This window comes from Arachis ipaensis, chromosome B10 (assembly GCF_059453495.1).
Source record: "Arachis ipaensis isolate K30076 ecotype BB chromosome B10, ASM5945349v1, whole genome shotgun sequence".
In the NCBI taxonomy this organism is placed as follows: Eukaryota; Viridiplantae; Streptophyta; class Magnoliopsida; order Fabales; family Fabaceae; genus Arachis; species Arachis ipaensis.
The window spans coordinates 35057630-35076228 of record NC_142435.1 but is presented as its reverse complement, the minus strand read 5'-3'; the positions used below and the strand labels follow the sequence as shown (position 1 = coordinate 35076228).

Here is an 18599-nt window from a genome sequence, read left to right as displayed (position 1 = left end):
ATGCTGGTCCTTGGTTTCTTTGTTGAATCTCTGGGGATATGGCAGTGGAGGTACAAAGGTTTTCTCTGCTTGTTCCTTTTGATTCTTGGTTGGCTCTTCAACTGCTTCATTCCCTTTTTTTGGAATTTTTGATTGTTCCTCCTTTGCTTGAGTTTGCTTTGAAGCTTCCTTGCTTGCCATTGCATCATCATCATTGGCTTCCTCTGTGTGTGTTTGCTGTTCCTCTTCTATTGGTCTTTTGCTGCTCTCTACTTGCTTCTTAGTAGTGTCATTGTTGCTCATCAATGTTCTCCCGCTCCTTAATTGTATCGCCTTGCATTCTTCCTTAGGATTTGGAATTGTGTCACTCGACAGTGAGCTTGAAGGTCTCTCAACAGAAATCTGTTTGGAGATTTGCCCCATCTGTCTCTCTAGGCTCTTCAGGGAGGCTTCCTGATTCTTGGTTATCATTTCTTGGTGTTTCAACATTTTGTCTATCACGGCCTCCAAATTAGTGATTCTTTGGGCTTCAGGTGATACTTGAGGTGGGTTATGAGATATGGGTGGTGGATGGTAGGCATTTTGGTTGGTGGGTTGGTTATTGGATTGGTACTGGTTGGGGTTGGGGTAGTTGTTTTGAGTTTTTCTGTAGGGGTTTTGGTTAGTTTGCTGCTGGTTGTGGTTTTGGTTGCTTCTTGGGTTGTTTTGGTTTGAGTTTCTCTGCCATAGTTGTTGGTTTTGGGTATGATTATCTCCCCATCTGAGGTTTGGGTGGTTCTTCCAGGATGGATTGTATGTATCACCATACACTTCATTTGGTCCTTGGTTGTGCATATACTGTACTTGCTCTTGTTGTTCTTCTTCTTGAGTTTCTTCATTCTGTCCCCATATGGTTGATGGTTGGCTAGTGTTCACTGCTGCAACTTGGAGACTATCAATCCTCTTGGCCATTTGTTCAAATTGTTGTTGAATTTGCTGCTGCATCATCTTGTTTTGAGCCAAGATTGAGTCCACTCCTTCTAGCTCCATTACTCCTCTTCTTTGTGATGGTTGGCGGTTTCTTTGATGAGCAAAGAAATATTGGTTGTTAGCCACCATATCAATGAGATTTTGAGCTTCCTCTGCAGTTTTCATGAGTTGCAAGGAACCTCCAGCTGAATGATCCAAAGCTTCTTGAGATTTCAATGTTAAGCCCTCATAGAAATTCTGCAGCTTATCCCACTCAGTGAACATTTCAGGAGGACATTTCCTGATTAGAGCCTTGTATCTCTCCCATGCCTCATGGATGGGTTCAGCCTCCATTTGTGTAAATGTTTGTACCTCAGTCTTCAAACTTATGATCCTTTGAGGTGGGTAAAACTTGGCAAGGAACTTGGTTACCAAATCATCCCAATTGTTGATGCTGTCTCTTGGAAAAGATTCCAACCATTGAGTGGCCTTGTCTCTGAGAGAAAATGGGAATAGCAATAGGTGTTGGTTCGGATCTTCAAGTGGTCCTCCACCAAAAGAGCAATTGTTTTGAACCAAAGTGATGAGTTGTGGCTTTAGTTCAAAATTGTTTGCATTGACATTTGGAGTTAAGATGCTACTTCCACAATGTCTAGGATTTGCAAAAGTATAGGAAGCTAAAACTCTCCTCTGGGGTGGATTGTTATTGTTGTTGTCTGCTCCACCTGGTGGATTGGTTGAATGTTCCTCCATATCTTGGAATTCTTCTTCTGATTCCTCTTCTCCAACAATATTTTTCCCTCTTTCAGCTCTTCTTAACCTTCTAAGAGTTCTTTCGTCTTGTTCATGAAAGATGGGTGTATTTCTTCTTGTACCTGACATACAAGCATAACATAAGAAACACACAAACCAGTGACACTTCAATCTATTGCTAGAATGAAGTTTTAGTTAGCTTAAGCAAAAATTCAAACAGTTAGTGGGTTAATTGAAAATTAAAGGAACAGAAAAATAAAAATGCTAGATCTAGATCACCACCTCACTTAATCATTGTCAATCTAATTCAATCCCCGGCAACGGCGCCAAAAACTTGATGGGATATTTTCGCGGAGAAACGAATTCCTGCGAAACACCCAAATCTAACCGGCAAGTGCACCGGGTCGCATCAAGTAATAATAACTCACGGGAGTGAGGTCGATCCCACAGGGATTGAAGGATTGAGCAATTTTAGTTTAGTGGTTGATTTAGTCAAGCGAATCAAGATTTGGTTGAGAAATTTGTGATTTGCAGAATTTAAATTGCATAGAAAGTAAAGGAAATGGGTAATTGGCACGAAATTAAAGAGAACTGAAATTTAAAGTGCTGAATCTTAAAGAACAAGAAATTAAATGGCAGAAACTTAGAACGCAAGAAATGTAAATTGCAGAATCTTAAAATGTAAGAAATGTAAATGGCTTGAATTGTAAAGGGAATTGGGAGTTGGATTTGCAGGAATTAAACGAGGAAAAGTAAATTGCAACAAAGAGAAGTAAAGGATGTCTTGAATCAAACCGGATCTTAAAACAGAAAAGTAAAATGAGCATGAAAACAGTAAACAGAGGATGTAAATTGAGAATTCAGATCTTAGGACCCAAGAGACTAGAAAACCAAGTCTAGATCTCAATGTCTTCCTAGATCCAACAAGAACAATTGCAAAGGAAATTGTAAATTGCAAAGAAAGTAGATGAAGAACAATTAACCGAAACTGAAATTTAATTAAGCAGAAAATTAAACAAGATCCCAAGGTGAGATTGAAACAGAATTTCTTCAACTCTCCACCCAAAATCCAAGACAAGAAAAGTAAAGAGTGCTGGGCAAGAACAAGGAAGAAGAGAGATCAATTCTCCTCCCAAATTCTCTTCAATTAAACGACAATGCTAAGAAAAATAAAAGTGAGCTCAAAGCAAAACTGAAAAGAAAGCTATTCTGAAAAACTAAAAGGGAAGCTCCCTTCAAAACTTAAATTCTAATCTATTTATACACTCTCTTCAAATGGTCTTCAAGCCTTCAATTGGGCCTTTGCTCTTGGTGGAATTGGGTTGAGAGAGGCCTTGGTTGATTGCTCTTGGAGTTTGGAGAAGAACCGAATTGAACCGGGTTAGAATCATGAAAGCTTGAGTGAAAGTTGGAGTAAAAGTTAGGGTCTAACTTTTGCTCCAACTTTTCACATCAGCACCCTTGTTTTGCTGATACCAACGTTGGGGCAAAAGTTAGGGGTCTAACTTTTGCTCCAACGTTGGCCTCCCCTTAGTTCTTCATGGCGCCAACGTTAGCCAGAAAGTTAGGGGCTAACGTTGGCGCAAACTTTTGCTAACCCAGGGAGTTTTTCAAGCGCCAACGTTAGCCAAAAAGTTAGGGGCTAACGTTGGCGCAAACTTTTGGTGCATCCAGGGAGTGTTTTTCATGCCAAAAGTTAGCCAAAAAGTTAGGGGCTAACTTTTGCTCCAGCTTTTGCCCAAAAATTAGCCAAAAAGTTAGGGACTAACTTTTGCTCCAGCTTTTGCTTCTTGGTTCATAATTTATCCAAGACTCAAGTCATTCCTCCTAGCCATTGCATCAACCTTTCTCCAAGCTTTCTTCACCTATCATTAATCAACCAAACACATCAAAGCTATGCTCAAAATCATGAGATATTCATTCTTTCATAATATATGACAATTATAGCATAAAACCTCATGAAATAGCATGAATTCATACATGGTTGATTAAATCAAAGGAAACATGAAAATCTACCCAATTGGCTTGCTTTGGGCTCAAGAAAAGTGCATAATTCAATTGAAAACAAAAGAAAAAGGCTAGTGAAACTAGGCTAAGATGACTTGTCATCAGGTCTCGCGCCAGGACTGGTGGCGCCAGGGCGGTTATCTCTCCTCCTCCTCCTCCTCGGAACGTTGGGACTCCCTCTCAGCCCATTGTGATTTCTTCTTCAACTTTCTCTCAGCCGCCCCCCTCCGCCCGATCTTCTCCTGAGCCAGAGAAGAAGAAGCGCAAGGCTTTAGACTCTGGCTCTTCTGGTGAGGTTAAGGCGGATGCTCTTGCATTCGTCCGAAAGAACATCTATCCCCATGCTCGTATAAGCATGGATGATGTTTCTGTTCGGCGCCACCTTACCACTCTGGTTGAGGAGAGCCTCAAGGCGGCGGGGGTTTGTGGCAAACTCTTAGATATTTTTGAGAAGGCTCCTCTCAGCTCTTTAGGGATGACCTCGAGGGTCGAGGAGTTGGAAGGAAGGCTTCTTTTATATCAAGAGCAGGAGAGGGAGTTGAAGGAGGAAGTCGCCAAGTTGAAGGAGGGGGGATAGCCTCCGGGAGAAGGAGAGGAAATTGCAAGCCCAATGCAACATGGAGGTGGGCTTGAGGAAGACAGCACAAGACAGCTACCAAAGTTTATTTAACGATCTTGTGTCTGTGAAAAACAAGCTGCTGAATTCTCAGAGGGCCTATACCGAGTTGGAGGACTCTATTGCTGATGGGGCTGAGGAGGCTTGGAGGATCTTTAGGGAGCAGGTCGGAGTCATTGCTCCTGGCCTGGACCTTTCCCCTTTAGATCCTGATAAAGTTGTCATTGATGGTGCCTTTGTGGATCCCCCTGTCCCCGAGATTATTTCCGAGTCAGAATTGAAGACTCGGGGGCAGAGGATTATAGAATCCCCTCCTCGCCCTAAGGACGCTCCGAGTTCTTCTACAGTTCCTCCGACTTCCTCTTCGTCTCCTATGGATGCCTCTCTTCCTGGTCCTGGCGGCGTTCTTCCTGACTCTGGTGGTGGTGATCCGTCTACTCTTCTTTCTAAAAAGTAATTTGTTGGCTATTTTGGGAGCCCGGCCTGTGGGTCCCCCCCCCCTTTTTTAAACTTCTTTATTTGTGTTGGTGGTGATGTTCTGAACAATTTGCTTTTGGCCTTATAAGGCCGTAAACAAAACATTTAAAATACCCTTTTTTAATAAGGGTTTAAGTTAAAAAATAAAGACCCTTTTTTGGATAAGGGTCTAAGTTACATTATGCGTGCATGCTTTTCTGATTGCGATTTTTTCGAATTCCCCTTGATCTTTTCTGGAAAACCTTTTCTTTGGCTTGTCTGTCTTTCCGAGCCTTTTTGTTTTAAGGATCTTTAGGACATCCTTTTAATCTTTTCTTGGGTTTTTCCTACCTCTCTTTTGTTATTCCTAGTACTCAATTTCGTTTCATTGAGTTTTTATGACTTAGGTTATTTTTGCGATTCATTTTCTTTTTCTACTCGGTTCTTTATTTCGACTTATGAGTCGGAACGTTTCCAAGTTTCTTACGATCAACTTATATAACCTCTTTACACCGACTTGTACCTCGTCGTTTTATCCTGACGACCATCTAGGTCGGTCATGGGATTTTCACGTTTTGTCGAGCTTAAGTCGGCGCGTTTCGTAGAAAGAGAACTTGTACCTCGTCGTTTTATCCTGACGACCATCTAGGTCGGTCATGGGATTTTCACGTTTTGTCGAGCTTAAGTCGGCGCGTTTCGTAGAAAGAGAAAGCAACAAAGGAATTTTAGAGATATTAAAAAGATTTTTATTAATTGGGGATGTACTTCATTGCTACTAAGGGCTTGGACAGTCTATTTCCCTTAGTCCCTACTATGATGCCTCGTTAAAAACCCTTCTCCAGAAAAAACCCTTTGGTTTTGGGAAAAAATCATGAAGTTGGAAAAAGAGTACATCAGGGAGTAGAGTTCGCTTTTAGCTATAGTACCTTTTCATATTACAAGCATGCCACGACCTTGGTAACTCGGTGCCGTCCAAGTCGGTCACTTTATAATAGCCTTTTCCTAAGACCTCATTGATTTTGTATGGTCCTTTCCAGTTTGCAGCGAGCTTTCCTTCTCCTGATTTGTTGACTCCAATGTCGTTTCTGATCAAGACCAAGTCACTTGGAGTGAATGCTCTTCGAATGACTTTTTTGTTGTATCTTATAGTCATCCTTTGTTTCAACGCTGCTTCTCTTATCTGGGCTTCTTCTCGGACCTCGGGAAGCAAGTCGAGCTCCTCTTTATGCCCCTGTATATTTCCGATCTCGTCATGGAGAATCACTCTTGGGCTTTGTTCGTTGACTTCTATTGGGATCATGGCTTCTACGCCATAAACTAGTCGGAAGGGTGTTTCTCCAGTGGCGGATTGGGGGTTGTCCTGTAAGCCCATAGCACTTGTGGGAGCTCTTCGGCCCAAGCTCCTTTTGCATCTTGTAGCCTTTTCTTTAGCCCTGCCAGTATGACTTTGTTGGCTGCCTCGACTTGCCCATTGGCTTGCGGGTGTTCCACCGAGGTGAACTGGTGCTTAATTTTCATACTGGCTACTAGACTTCTAAAGGTAGAGTCGGTGAACTGGGTTCCATTATCTGTAGTAATGAAATAGGGTATCCCATACCTTGTGATGATATTTTTGTAGAGGAACCTCCGACTTCTTTGTGCGGTGATGGTGGCCAATGATTCTGCTTCTATCCACTTTGTGAAATAATCTATTCCCACGATCAGGTATCTGACTTGTCCTGGCGCTTGGGGAAAAAGTCCTAACAAATCCATTCCCCATTTTGCAAAAGGCCATGGAGAAGTGATACTGATGAGCTCCTCTGGGGGAGCCACATGAAAATTTGCATGCATCTGGCATGGTTGGCACTTTTTCACAAATTCCGTGGCATCTTTCTGCAAGATCGGCCAGTAGAATCCAGCTCGGATCACTTTTCTGGCTAGTGACTTTGCTCCGAGATGATTTCCGCAGATCCCACTGTGGACTTCTTCCAACACTTCGGTGGTTTTTGAGGTCGGTACACACTTTAATAATGGTGTTGATATCCCCCTTCTGTAGAGGATATTTCTCACCAAAGTGTAATGTTGTGCTTCCCTTCGGATCTTCTTAGCCTCCTTCTCCTCCTTGGGGAGGATGTCGAATTTCATGTATTCGACCAAGGGGTTCATCCAACCGAGGTTTAATCCAACTACCTCAAGGACCTCCTCTTGTTTGTCTTTTTCTTTTACTACGGAGGGTTTCTGGAGAGTTTCCTAGATCAGGCTTCTATTACTCCCTCCTGGCTTGGTACTTGCCAACTTGGATAGGGCGTCTGCTCTGCTATTTAGATCCCGAGTTATGTGTTTGACCTCGGTTTCTGCAGAGCGCCCAAGATATTCCAGAGTTTTTCCAAGTACCTTTTCATATTTTGGTCCTTTGCCTGATACTCTCCACTTATCTGGAAGGTCACTACTTGCGAATCGCTGTATATCATCACTTTTGTAGCACCGACTTCTTCCGCCAGCTTCAACCCAGCAATCAAGGCTTCATACTCTGCCTGATTATTTGAAGCTGGGAATTCAAACTTGAGAGAGACCTCTATCTGGGTTTCTCTTTCATCCACCAGTATTATGCCTGCACCGCTTCCTGTTTTGTTTGAGGATCCATCTACATAGAGTTCCCACGTAGGTGGTTTCTCCTCTTGGTCTCCTGCATATTCTGCAATGAAGTCGGTGAGGCATTGGGCTTTAATCGTCGTCCGAGTTTCATACTTCAAGTCGAACTTGGAGAGCTCTATTGCCCATTGAACCATTCTCCCTGCAACATCCGTCTTTTGGAGGATTTGCTTCATGGGTTGGTTCGTGCGGACTCTTATTGTGTGAGCTTGGAAGTAGGGTCGTAGCCTTCGTGAGGCTACCACTAAGGAGTAGGCGAACTTCTCTAGTTTGTGGTACCTTAGCTCAGGGCCTTGTAGAACTTTGCTGATGAAATATACTGGGTGTTGTCCTACCTCGTCCTCTCTTATCAGGGCCGACGAGACGGCCTTGTCTGCTACAAATAAGTATAGGACAAAGTCTTCCCCAGCTGTAGGTCGGGTCAGAATAGGAAGTTGGCTCAAGAATCTTTTGAACTCCTGGAATGCCTCCTCGCATTCAGGAGTCCATTCGAATTGACATCCCTTTCTCAATAAAGAGAACAGTAGAAGGGATTTTAGTGCTGATCCTGCCAAGAATCTAGAGAGGGCTGCAAGTCGGCCATTCAGCTGCTGGACCTCTCTTAAGCAAGTCGGACTTTTCATTTCCAGGATAGCTCTACACTTGTCGGGATTAGCTTCGATCCCTCTTTGTGTTAGCATAAACCCTAGGAATTTTCCTGCTTCTACCGCGAAGGCACACTTTGTGGGATTTAGTCTCATCCCGTGTAACCTTATGGTGTCGAAGACTTGTGAGAGGTCTGCCAAGAGGTTGACTTCTTTCTTGGTCTTTACTAGCATGTCATCGACGTATACTTCCATTAGGCTCCCAAGGTGAGAGAAAAACACCCTATTCATCAGTCTCTGGTATGTGGCCCCTGCGTTTTTCAATCCAAACGGCATGACCACGTAGCAAAAATTAGCTCTGGGCGTGATGAATGATGTTTTCTCCTGGTCTGACTCGTACATCGGGATTTGGTTATACCCCAAGTAGGCGTCCATGAATGACAAGTATTGATACCCCGAGCTGGAGTCTACCAAAGTGTCAATACTCGGTAGTGGGTAAGGGTCCTTGGGCAGGCCTTATTCAAGTCGGTGTAGTCGACACACATTCTCCATTTACCATTTTGTTTTTTGACTAGCGCTACATTGGCTAGCCATGTTGGATACTTGACTTCTCTGATGAAGCCGGCTTCTAAGAGCGCTTGTACTTGCTCTTCTACTATTAGGGCTCGTTCTGGGCCGAGCTTGCGTCTTCTTTGTTGTACAGGTCGGGATCCCGGATAAACCGAGAGCTTATGGGACATGAGCTCGGGGTCTATCCCAAGCATGTCGGAGGCCTTCCAGGCGAAGAGATCAGAATTATCTCTTAGGAACTTAGTCAACCCTTGTTTTAGGGTTTCCCCTAGGTTGGCCTCTATGTGAGTATTTTTTCCCTCCTCTTCGCCGACCTCTATCTTCTCGGTTTTTCCTCCCAGTTGTGGACGCAGCTTCTCTTTGGCCCTTGTGCCTCCGAGCTCTACTGTGTGAACTTCTCTGCCTTTTCCTCTCAGGTTTAGGCTTTCATTGTAGCATTTCCTTGCCAATTTCTGATCTCCCCTTACCGTTGCTATCCCCGCTAAGGTCGGGAATTTCATACAAAAGTGAGGAGTGGATACCACCGCTCCGAGTCGATTAAGGGTAGCTCTGCCAATTAAAGCATTATATGCTGACCCTACATCGATGACTATGAAGTCTATGCTCAGAGTTTTTGATTTTTCCCCTTTTCCAAAGGTGGTGTGGAGGGGCAAAAATCCTAGTGGCTTTATTGGCGTGTCGCCTAGTCCGTATAAAGTGTCGGGGTAGGCTCTTAATTCTTTCTCATCCAACCCTAGTTTGTCGAAAGCGGGCTTAAAAAGAATGTCCGCTGAGCTTCCTTGGTCTACTAGGGTTCTGTGGAGATGAGCATTTGCTAGGATCATAGTTATTACCACTGGATCATCGTGTCAAGAAATTATTCCTTGCCCATCTTCTTTTGTGAATGGAATGGTTGGGAGGTCGGATGACTCTCCTCCAACCTGGTAGACTCTCTTGAGGTGTCTTTTGCGAGAGGATTTGGTGAGTCCCCCTCTCGCGAACCCCCCTGAGATCATATGGATATGTCTCTCCGGAGTCTGCGGTGGTGGGTCTCTTCTATCCATATCATCTCGTTTTCTCTTCCCATGGCCGTCCGACCTTTCTATGAGATATCTGTCAAGCCGACCTTCTCTAGCCAGCTTTTCTATCACATTTTTGAGGTCGTAACAGTCATTTGTGGAGTGACCATATATTTTATGGTACTCACAGTAGTCGCTGCGGCTCCCCCTTTTTTATTTTTAATGGGTCTGGAGGTGGCAGCTTTTCAGTGTTACAAATCTCTTTGTATACATCCACTATAGAAACTTTCAGAGGAGTATAAGAGTGATATTTTCTTGGTCTATCGAGACCGAGTTCTTCCTTCTTCTTGGTTTCCCTCTCCCTCTCTTTTGTTGAGGGAGGGTGCCCAGGTCGCCAGCTCAGGTCTCTCAACTTAGCATTTTCCTCCATATTGATGTACTTTTCAGCTCTTTCCTGTACATCACTTAGAGAGATGGGGTGTCTTTTGGATATGGACTGTGAGAAGGGACCTTCTCGGAGCCCATTGACTAACCCCGTTATGACTGCCTCGATAGGCAGGTCTTGAATCTCTAAACATGCTTTGTTGAACCTTTTCATATAGGCTCGTAAGGATTCTCCGACCTCCTGTTTTATTCCCAGAAGGCTTGATGCATGTTTTACTTTGTCTTTCTGGATAGAGAACCTCATCAAGAATTTCCTTGAGAGGTCTTCAAAACTGGTAACCGACCTCGGGGGGAGGCTGTCGAACCACTTCATCGCCGCTTTTGACAAAGTTGTCGAAAAAGCTTTGCATCGCGTAGCATCAGAAGCGTCAGCCAGATACATCCGACTTTTAAAATTGCTCAAATGATGCTTTGGATCAGTGGTTCCGTCGTAGAGGTCCATATCGGGGCTTCTAAAGTTTCTCGAAACTTTTGCCCTCATTATGTCCTCACTAAAAGGATCTTCCCCTCCTAGGGGCGACTCTTTTCTACTGTCACGGGAGTTCCGACCTTTGAGGGAGGATTCTAACTTTAAGAGTTTTTCCTCTAATTCTTTTCGTCGATCCATCTCCTCTTTTAGGTGCTTTTCTATCTCCCTTTGTCGCTCCCGTTCCTGTTCTAGTTGTTCCAAACGACTTTAGTGGACATGGACTAATCCCATAAGCTCAGTTGCGTGGGACTGTCCGTCCTTCTCTGACTCACGGCCTTCTGAGGAATTCACCTTCGGGGTTTTGACTCCGGAAGTTCCTTCTTTGTGTTGATCGTTGGTTTCCTGATGGAGGGCGCGTCATTATTTTCGGTATCCAGATTCTCCTGTTCAGAATCTGTTTCCACATGACCCTCCTCAGGGGATCTGTCCGCCATCACTGGTTGATCTCTCGGGTCCCCGGCAACGGCGCCGATGTTACGGTAGGTAACCGAAGATTAATGGGCTGGATGGCGTTGGTTGGCCCAATCGTCTGAGGGAGGAAGCCTTTGAGAGGGTCTGCGCCTTGGGGGCCTCCGTCCGACTTGCGAGTATGAATGAATGGAGGGTGGTACCTGCAAGGACACTCCGATGCCTAAGTCAGCAAAAGTGTTAACAGGTCTAGAGAGTATTGGGACTTAGAGATACCTGAGGGGTGTCAGTGTATTTTATAGTGGTGAACCAATAACCACCGTTGGAGTAGTGTCACTTTTCTAGGGTGTTAACCGTCCCTTTATCTCAGGGAAGTTAAGATATGGCTCGTGGAAGTGGTTAGAGAGATTCTAGAGATAGTTACTCATTCAAATGAGTGCTTATCTGCCAGCTAACCCTCGTTCCCGACTTCTTTGGAACAAGTCGTGACGAGTACCGACTTCGTAGTGGCTGATCTGGTGAAAGGTGAGATCAACCCTTTGGGTTTGGCCTTTTTATTTGGATCCTGGGTCTTATTCGTTGGGTCAGGGTATGAACACCACCCATTGAAATTTTGGAATTATTTCAAAATTTCCCACCAAGGCATTCGCTAGTTCACACGGGTCAATGACCGGTTTCGTTGACCAATGCACAGTTGCTTCAATGCAAAACAACCAATTTTTACTTGATTTTGACCAAGTTGAACGGGTCAATTACATATCTGGCCTAATGGATAACACAAACTTATCAATGGTTTCTCAAACGAACCGGTCAGTCCATTCCAATTTTGATAACTATGTAAACTAAGAGTTATGCAACTCTTTTTATAAATTTCAAAAAAAAAAAGGGGACAACCTAGTATGCAAACATTAATGCAGAATCCAAAGAACGGTCATAGCTAAAGGGTATAATGTAACTAGCTTAATCTAATAATTACATTAGTGACTGATTTTACAATATAAACCAGTGACCTTGAAGTTACATGAAAACAAACTCAACTATTATTCCAAAGCTTTCCTTCTCATGACTTTCAAAAAAATAAGATAAAATAAAATTACTAACGCATTGGAAACTTAAAATTCTTATTTTCCATTAAAAAACTTCCAATTTTAGCTCCTTTAAAGAGTAGGATTGTCCATGACCAAGAAAGAAGAATAAAAATAGGGGTATGGGATTATCCTCTGGTTAGCTATAAAAAAAAAAAACACAAAAAAAAAAATGCAGACCAGTGTCTAATGTCTACTATTCCATAAGAACAAAACTAGAGTTCAAGAGTCATGAAATGACCCATCAATTCTACATCTGATAACTATAGAAGCATTGCTACTGGGAGAAAAGGGAAAACAGACATTTTAAACTCAACTTCTATCCAACTCCAATTCTTGGCATAAGGCAGCAAGCCTAAGATAGCAAAGGCAATCCCACAGTGGCAGCAAAATCTATCTAAATTGGTTCTTGCTTAGACCGGATCGATGCTCAAGTCTGAAAATATGTTGAAGTGGTATCGCCAACGAAGAAAAAGAAAAAAATGTTAAGAATTGAGGCTTCTTACCTAGCAAACAAACTAAAATTCATCTCTGGGTCGTTTATCACCTTTGCTGAGCGAGAAAAGCCACTGAAACATTTGATATATACTGCCAGAGGACGGCTCCTGCTTCGGATTACAGACTGTATCATAGTCATGCTTCTGATGAGGTGCAACTATTTTTTCCTGCGCACAGAATGACAGAAAGATCATGAAAATCAGATCCATAGACTGACTATTCCAAACTAATATTGCATATCAAACTTCTTACGCATTAGACAGTGGGATTGTGCTAATACCTTGAAGACCTCAAATGAACAGAAATCAGAACCATCACAACCCTGTGTACAATAGCATTAGAAAGATGAAATAGAACACATTACTGATGGATAACAGCATAATAGGATTTTAAACTACCAAAAGTAAAATACTTGAACTTCTGAACCACAGTCAGCTATTCACATAGGAACAGCTAGAAAAAATCAAGACTAGCATTTTAATTTACATAATCTTCACATGAACGGAATAAACTTACAGGCATTGGAATGGGGTGTTCATTGTGCAGCACTTGCACAAAGTGCTTGCTTTTAGATTTGTCTTGAGCCGGACAACTATACAATATCAGCATGTTATTGCCTGCAAATGGGGCTAGAGTGCTACCTCTCCAGGTTCTTTTCTGTGGAGGCTTTGGAGGGAGCTGCAAAGGTTGCTCCTTCTGAATTTTTGTAAACTCTACATTATCAACAGCTATTAGACAATAGTGGTAGCACCAAAACACACTTAAAAAATATATATATATAGTAATTGAGTCATATTTATTTATGTCAAATTGTAATGGATATTAAAGCCTCACCGGATCCATCAAGAAATAAACCAAGCAGACACGAAAATGGAATTATAGTTTCTGCATGTGCAAACCGAAGTCTTGCCTTTTCAAAGCTTCCGGGAGGGCGTCTTTCTACAGAAGTAATCAGTTAAGTGTAAATGAGTGCAGAAAACAAATGCTTCCAAGTTCACATATTCAGCAAACAATCTTCAAAAAAAGCCACCATTGCATTTATAAAGAAATAATAATTTGCCATTAACTAATTCCAACCAAAGGGATGAGAAATAGATTTAAGAAGACCACATGCTAGAAGAATACGCCAAATACAACAGTATTGGGTACATGCTTTATGTGGTTATGAGCAAGGAGCTGAAGATTTAAACGAAAGACCAACAAAATATTATTAAAGAGAAGATATATGTGATCAACAAAAGGCAAGCAAATGGAAGATATTGAGGTCCAATGGTCAAACACCACATAAAGGAATAATTGGAGCAATTAAAGTAACCAAAGAAGCAAGAAAGAAATAATCTATTCATTGAAGATGTGACATTCAGTGGCCAACATTTTGTGCTAATAAGGAACCAGAATAATCTCATATTGAACAAAAAGCACCAACATATATACATCAAGATAAAAGAGTACCCAAAGATATAAATGAAATGGAAGGAATCACTGACATTATGGTGACCAAATTGTAAAGAAGAGGAAGGTACTTCATACTATATTAATTACAAAGAAACATTAGTTGTCCATACTGAAGAAGGGGTTAACAGCTAGAGAAGGTATATATGGAAACAATGCATGATCAAGAACAATTACAGTGGAACGGGTTGAGCAAAAGGAGAAACCAAATCAAGGCCATAGCTAGCCAGGGGTGCAAAAATTGAACACTCCCTGACCACATTTGAAGGCGATTTATGTAAAGCCAAGACACATGCACGAGAGAGAAATCTGAGCCACCATTGCAATGTACCGATGAAACAATGCACATACAAGTGAAGCCACCAAGAAATTATGTCAATACGCTAAGAACTGTGCAAAGAACGTCATTTCTTATATCATTATTCTTATTTTCACTGTAACTTCAATAGTGTCTTAGCGTTAAGACTTGAGTGAGTTGCTTGGTGAAGACAATAGTGTCCTCAAGTTGTGTAAAATTGCCCAAAGGTAGAGCCAAAGGTGAGTGAAAACTAGTGGTGAAGGAAAGACCAAGAATGCTCATAGGTAACCATAAGTGAGTAAAGCTTAGTGATGAAGGGAAGCATCTATTGTAAGGTGGTATACTTTTTGTAACACATCATCCCAAAGGCGGTGGAGACTAGATGTAAGCTCTACCCCAGTGGCTGAACCAGGATACGCATCACATGCAAGCTTCTCTCTTCCATCACTCTATCCTATGTGTGCATTATACTTACTTTTTTATATATTAACCCCAATAAAAGCTTGCTGTTTACTCTAATTATCAAATGCTTTTCAGTTTTTCACGTTCTTGTATTTTGAGTACAAAATTTAGGAGAATTGTTCTGAATTCTGACTGAGCTACTCTAGCAGAATTTTTACTGCACGTAAAGTTTTTAAATTTCCTAGGACTTGATTAACCTTTTTCAAATTCCCTGGTACCATCAAAAGCTATTTTTGAAAAATCTTTAATATATGAAATATGATTACCTAAAGAGACTAATCCATACATAAATCTCATAGCCTCAAAAGTTTCATTTAATGAATATGCCATGCACAAGAAGATATAATATACTTTTAACATTACAGTATCTGAAGTACCTTCTTCAGCTTGAATAGCTTGTTCCATAGACTGCACAACATCTTCAAGTAATGGCAATCCCATTCTATAGTTGAGCGAGTTACCATAACCCTTAAGAATATAAGCCTCCAAGTCATCTGTCCACTCCAGCAACATAATCTATTTACACAAGAATGAGCATTTTAAGAATTCATGGCAACCAAACAGCAAGGAAAAAGGTGCAGCGACATGTTAACATGGTTGTTGTAGAAATAGGAAAATAAGCTAATTTTTTCATGCCCATTCAACAATAGCAACTTTCTGGGCATTCAAACTTCAGTTTAACAGCAAAACCACCTTAATGGAATCTGCAGTTTCATTTCGGGATCAATAAAAAGCGGAAAAACCATATCAAGATATCAAAGTTTCATTTTATTATCTTCAGTTTGATTTCTCTTTTGGTGCATTGCTGTTTGTGTCATTTTTTTTCGTTAGTTCTAATCTATCCTAATTTACATACAAATAAAGAAAAAGTAGATCATTAGGTCACAAAATAGACTCACAGCATCACTACAAACGTACCTCAGAAGGGCCAAAAAGACTGCATGCTTGATTGGTAATGTCTAATAAGGATGCTTCCTATCAGATAAACACAAATTAGGTAATAGAACAGTAATAAGGGAATCAAACTCTATAGCATCACTAAGATTTTCCTTCTCTTCTGATAAAAACATCAAAGATTATATATAAACTCAGAAAGAAAAACATGGTGAAAACCAACAGCAGAAGAGAATGAAGAAATATTACCTGTTTACACAAAAACCAAAGAGATGATATATCCTGCCTCGTAAAATTCAGTCCATAGCGCCCAATTAATGCAGATGTGATTTCATTCAATACAGGTTCTTTAAGTTTATTAACAGCGGGTTCCTGCTTCTCCCTAAAATGCTGTTCCCATAATTCAAAAAAGTTATATAAACATATTATTGGGCAAAAAGGATAACAAAGCACAATAGATACCATCAAATATCTATTTCGAAATTTAATGTCCAACTTGCTTGAACATTTAAAAATATGAAGTATGCTGCCAATTGTTTACCTCAGGTGGCCTTCAAAATACAAAACTTTCATGTTCAATTTAATAGCCATTCCATGTGGCAAAACTAAAATGTATCATACTGGCTATGAGCCTATGATTTCATAAGTTTAATAAACAGGTAAGGATTTGCAATAGAAGTACTTATGAAAAATCAATCAAAATTGAAGGCTGCATCATACCTTGTAGTTATGACAACAATCATGAAATCTCAGCATGATGTCGCTAGCACGGCTTTCACTTATAACAGAAAATGCTCGATGTTTTCCAGGTCCAAGGCTACCATTTCCACTATAAAGCCCCATCCCAAATGCTACCGCACTGGCCGAGGCTCGAGGAACCTATGATACAGAGAATAATATGCATAAGCATATTTTATAAAAAAAAAAGAAACATCTCGATGTCTTATAATCTAGTTCATCTTGCAGTGTTACTACAACTAATAGTCAAAACAACATAAATAGTACCCCCCCCCCCCCCCCTTCTCTCCTCTTCTGAGCATGGGATCCCATATTTCCTAAAAAGCCCCAAAATTACTCCTGGTGTACATAGACTAATAGAATGAACAAGATTTTTAAAATGACAAGTTCTACCCAGACAAAAATGTTAAGATAAACTCACCTGAGTTGCCCTTATTGTATATATGTTTGGATGGTACTCTTCATCAAACAAACTTGGAAACTTTTCTCTAATTTTGAGTCCAAGATCATATAATTCTTCCTCTCCTTTGCTAACCAACTCACCACCCTTGAGCCTTCCTTGCCAGGGAGATTTCCATCCATCTAGCCAGGAAGGAACTCTTTCCAAATGCAAATTTCGCCCTCTGGCATCCTTTATAAGATCTTCCAAACGTAACGACAAATTATCTAACTCTCTTATCCTTTTCTTTGTAGGAGAACGAGTTCCATGCCTTGCCTGGGTACATAAAGTAGCATTTTAATCCATCTGTACATTAGCTCAATACCCTCAACACAACAAGCTGTACATTCCATATAAAGATTAACGCTTTACTCGACAATGTTGAACGATTTTAAAGCAAACAACATAAAAAGCTAAGAACACAAATGTAAGAACTACTATTATAAAACCAATATTGAAATGCAACATCCTCCATCACAATTGATAAATGAAACCATTATCCTCACATTGCTGAGAAAATTACCACGAGATTTAAGTGAGTTGGAACACATCCTTCAGGAACTTTAGAAGGTATAAAATTACCGTTTGCAATTTCTTTCACAGCACCATACCTGGGAAACAAAATTTAGCAAGAAAATTTAATCAATCTCATTTGATAAGATCAACACATATGCAACAAAAACGAATTGGTAAAGCGAATTGCCTTTAAATACAAAACGCTGATCAAAATCAAACAAAAATTGATATCCTAATATATTTCATTTTCAAATATCAACACATAAAAGAGTGATTTAGAAATTGTGATTGGGAATAGAGAGAGAGACCTGGAAACCGTGGAGAGATGCTTGCGAACATCGAAGGCTTCTTCGGCGTTGAAGCAGTTGAACGCAAAAAAGAATATTACCATTAACAAAGCTACGATAGGCTTCTTCATTCTCTTTGATTGCACTCTGCAGAACCCACCACCCACTGAATAAAGAAACCTCCTTTTCTTGCAACGTGGAAAAAAAAAATTGGAACGAACCGGACCTGTTATTGTTCAAATTTTGAACCAAACCAAACCTTTTTCTTGTGCATTCCAAATTCCAAATTCCAAATTCAAATCATTTTAAGCCGGTTTATAATGGTTCAGAACCGATTAAACCGGATGATCCCAAATTGACAAATTTCCAATACAAGTAGAAAAAAGATTTGAAAATAAACAAAGGCAGAAGAAACACAAGAACGAAAAATGGAAAAAACTTCAACCCAAGAGAATCAGAACAGAATGGTGACGAGCAGAAGAAAGAAGAGAGGAATTCTTGTGATATAAGAAACAAATAAATGAATTCAAAGACTTAGAATTGAGAACAGAATTATTGAAAATCAATACACACTAAAAAAAACATACACAAAAGTTCAACCCATCAGCAACGAATCCAGAATCACAAAAAAATTCAACACAGACTTCTTCAATCAAGTATTCAACAACAAAAACTCAAAATATAAAAACAGAAAGCTCAGCATCTAAACCCAGGAAATCTAAGAACAGAAAGACTAAGCAAAGAATCCAAACTCAGCATCCAAACTAAATTCAGAATCACATCAACAACTCCAACTCAGAACACAATCTCAACTCAGACTCTAGTACACAAACTCAACTCAGAATCTTAGAAATTGAAACTGAAGAAGCAGTGGCTTACTGGAGACACGAGGGAGGAACGGCTGTGACAGAGTGAGCTTGGACAGAAGGTGAGCTCGGAAGAGGATCAGTTCGCGACGGCGAGGCTTCGGGCAGAGATTCACGGAGAGAGGACGCGCTTGAAGAGGATCGAGCAACCGTTCGCGACCGACGAAAACAGGGACGAAGAGCAATGGTTTGCGACGGCGA

At 41.0% G+C, this 18599-nt stretch overlaps 1 protein-coding gene and 1 pseudogene across 6 annotated transcripts in view; one reads left to right on the top strand and one right to left on the bottom strand.

Moving 5' to 3' along the window:
- The window catches only part of LOC110267719 (uncharacterized), a 111645-nt pseudogene that overhangs the window by 25923 nt on the left and 67123 nt on the right, over positions 1 to 18599 (top strand). The gene's annotated exons all lie outside the window — the stretch shown is intronic.
- LOC107623366 (uncharacterized) lies at positions 1675 to 18547 on the bottom strand. Of its 5 annotated transcripts, XR_015907087.1 has the most exons (14): positions 18412 to 18543; positions 17554 to 17715; positions 17253 to 17340; positions 16712 to 17005; positions 16273 to 16431; positions 15802 to 15942; positions 15577 to 15633; positions 15036 to 15174; positions 13281 to 13385; positions 12963 to 13159; positions 12727 to 12768; positions 12455 to 12613; positions 3450 to 3545; positions 2659 to 3027 (listed from the first exon to the last, which is right to left on the bottom strand). XR_015907087.1 is itself a non-coding variant. In XM_088507590.1 (13 exons), the coding sequence occupies exons 2-12, from the start codon at positions 17661 to 17663 to the stop codon at positions 12467 to 12469; spliced, it is 1479 nt and encodes a 492-aa protein (XP_088363716.1). In that variant the 5' UTR covers positions 17664 to 17715; positions 18412 to 18543; the 3' UTR covers positions 1675 to 1802; positions 12455 to 12466. The 5 variants fall into 5 exon arrangements, 4 of the variants coding, with proteins under 4 accessions (XP_088363716.1, XP_088363714.1, XP_088363719.1 ...); XM_088507590.1 differs by lacking the exons at positions 2659 to 3027; positions 3450 to 3545 and adding an exon at positions 1675 to 1802; XM_088507588.1 differs by having other exon boundaries at positions 2659 to 3545.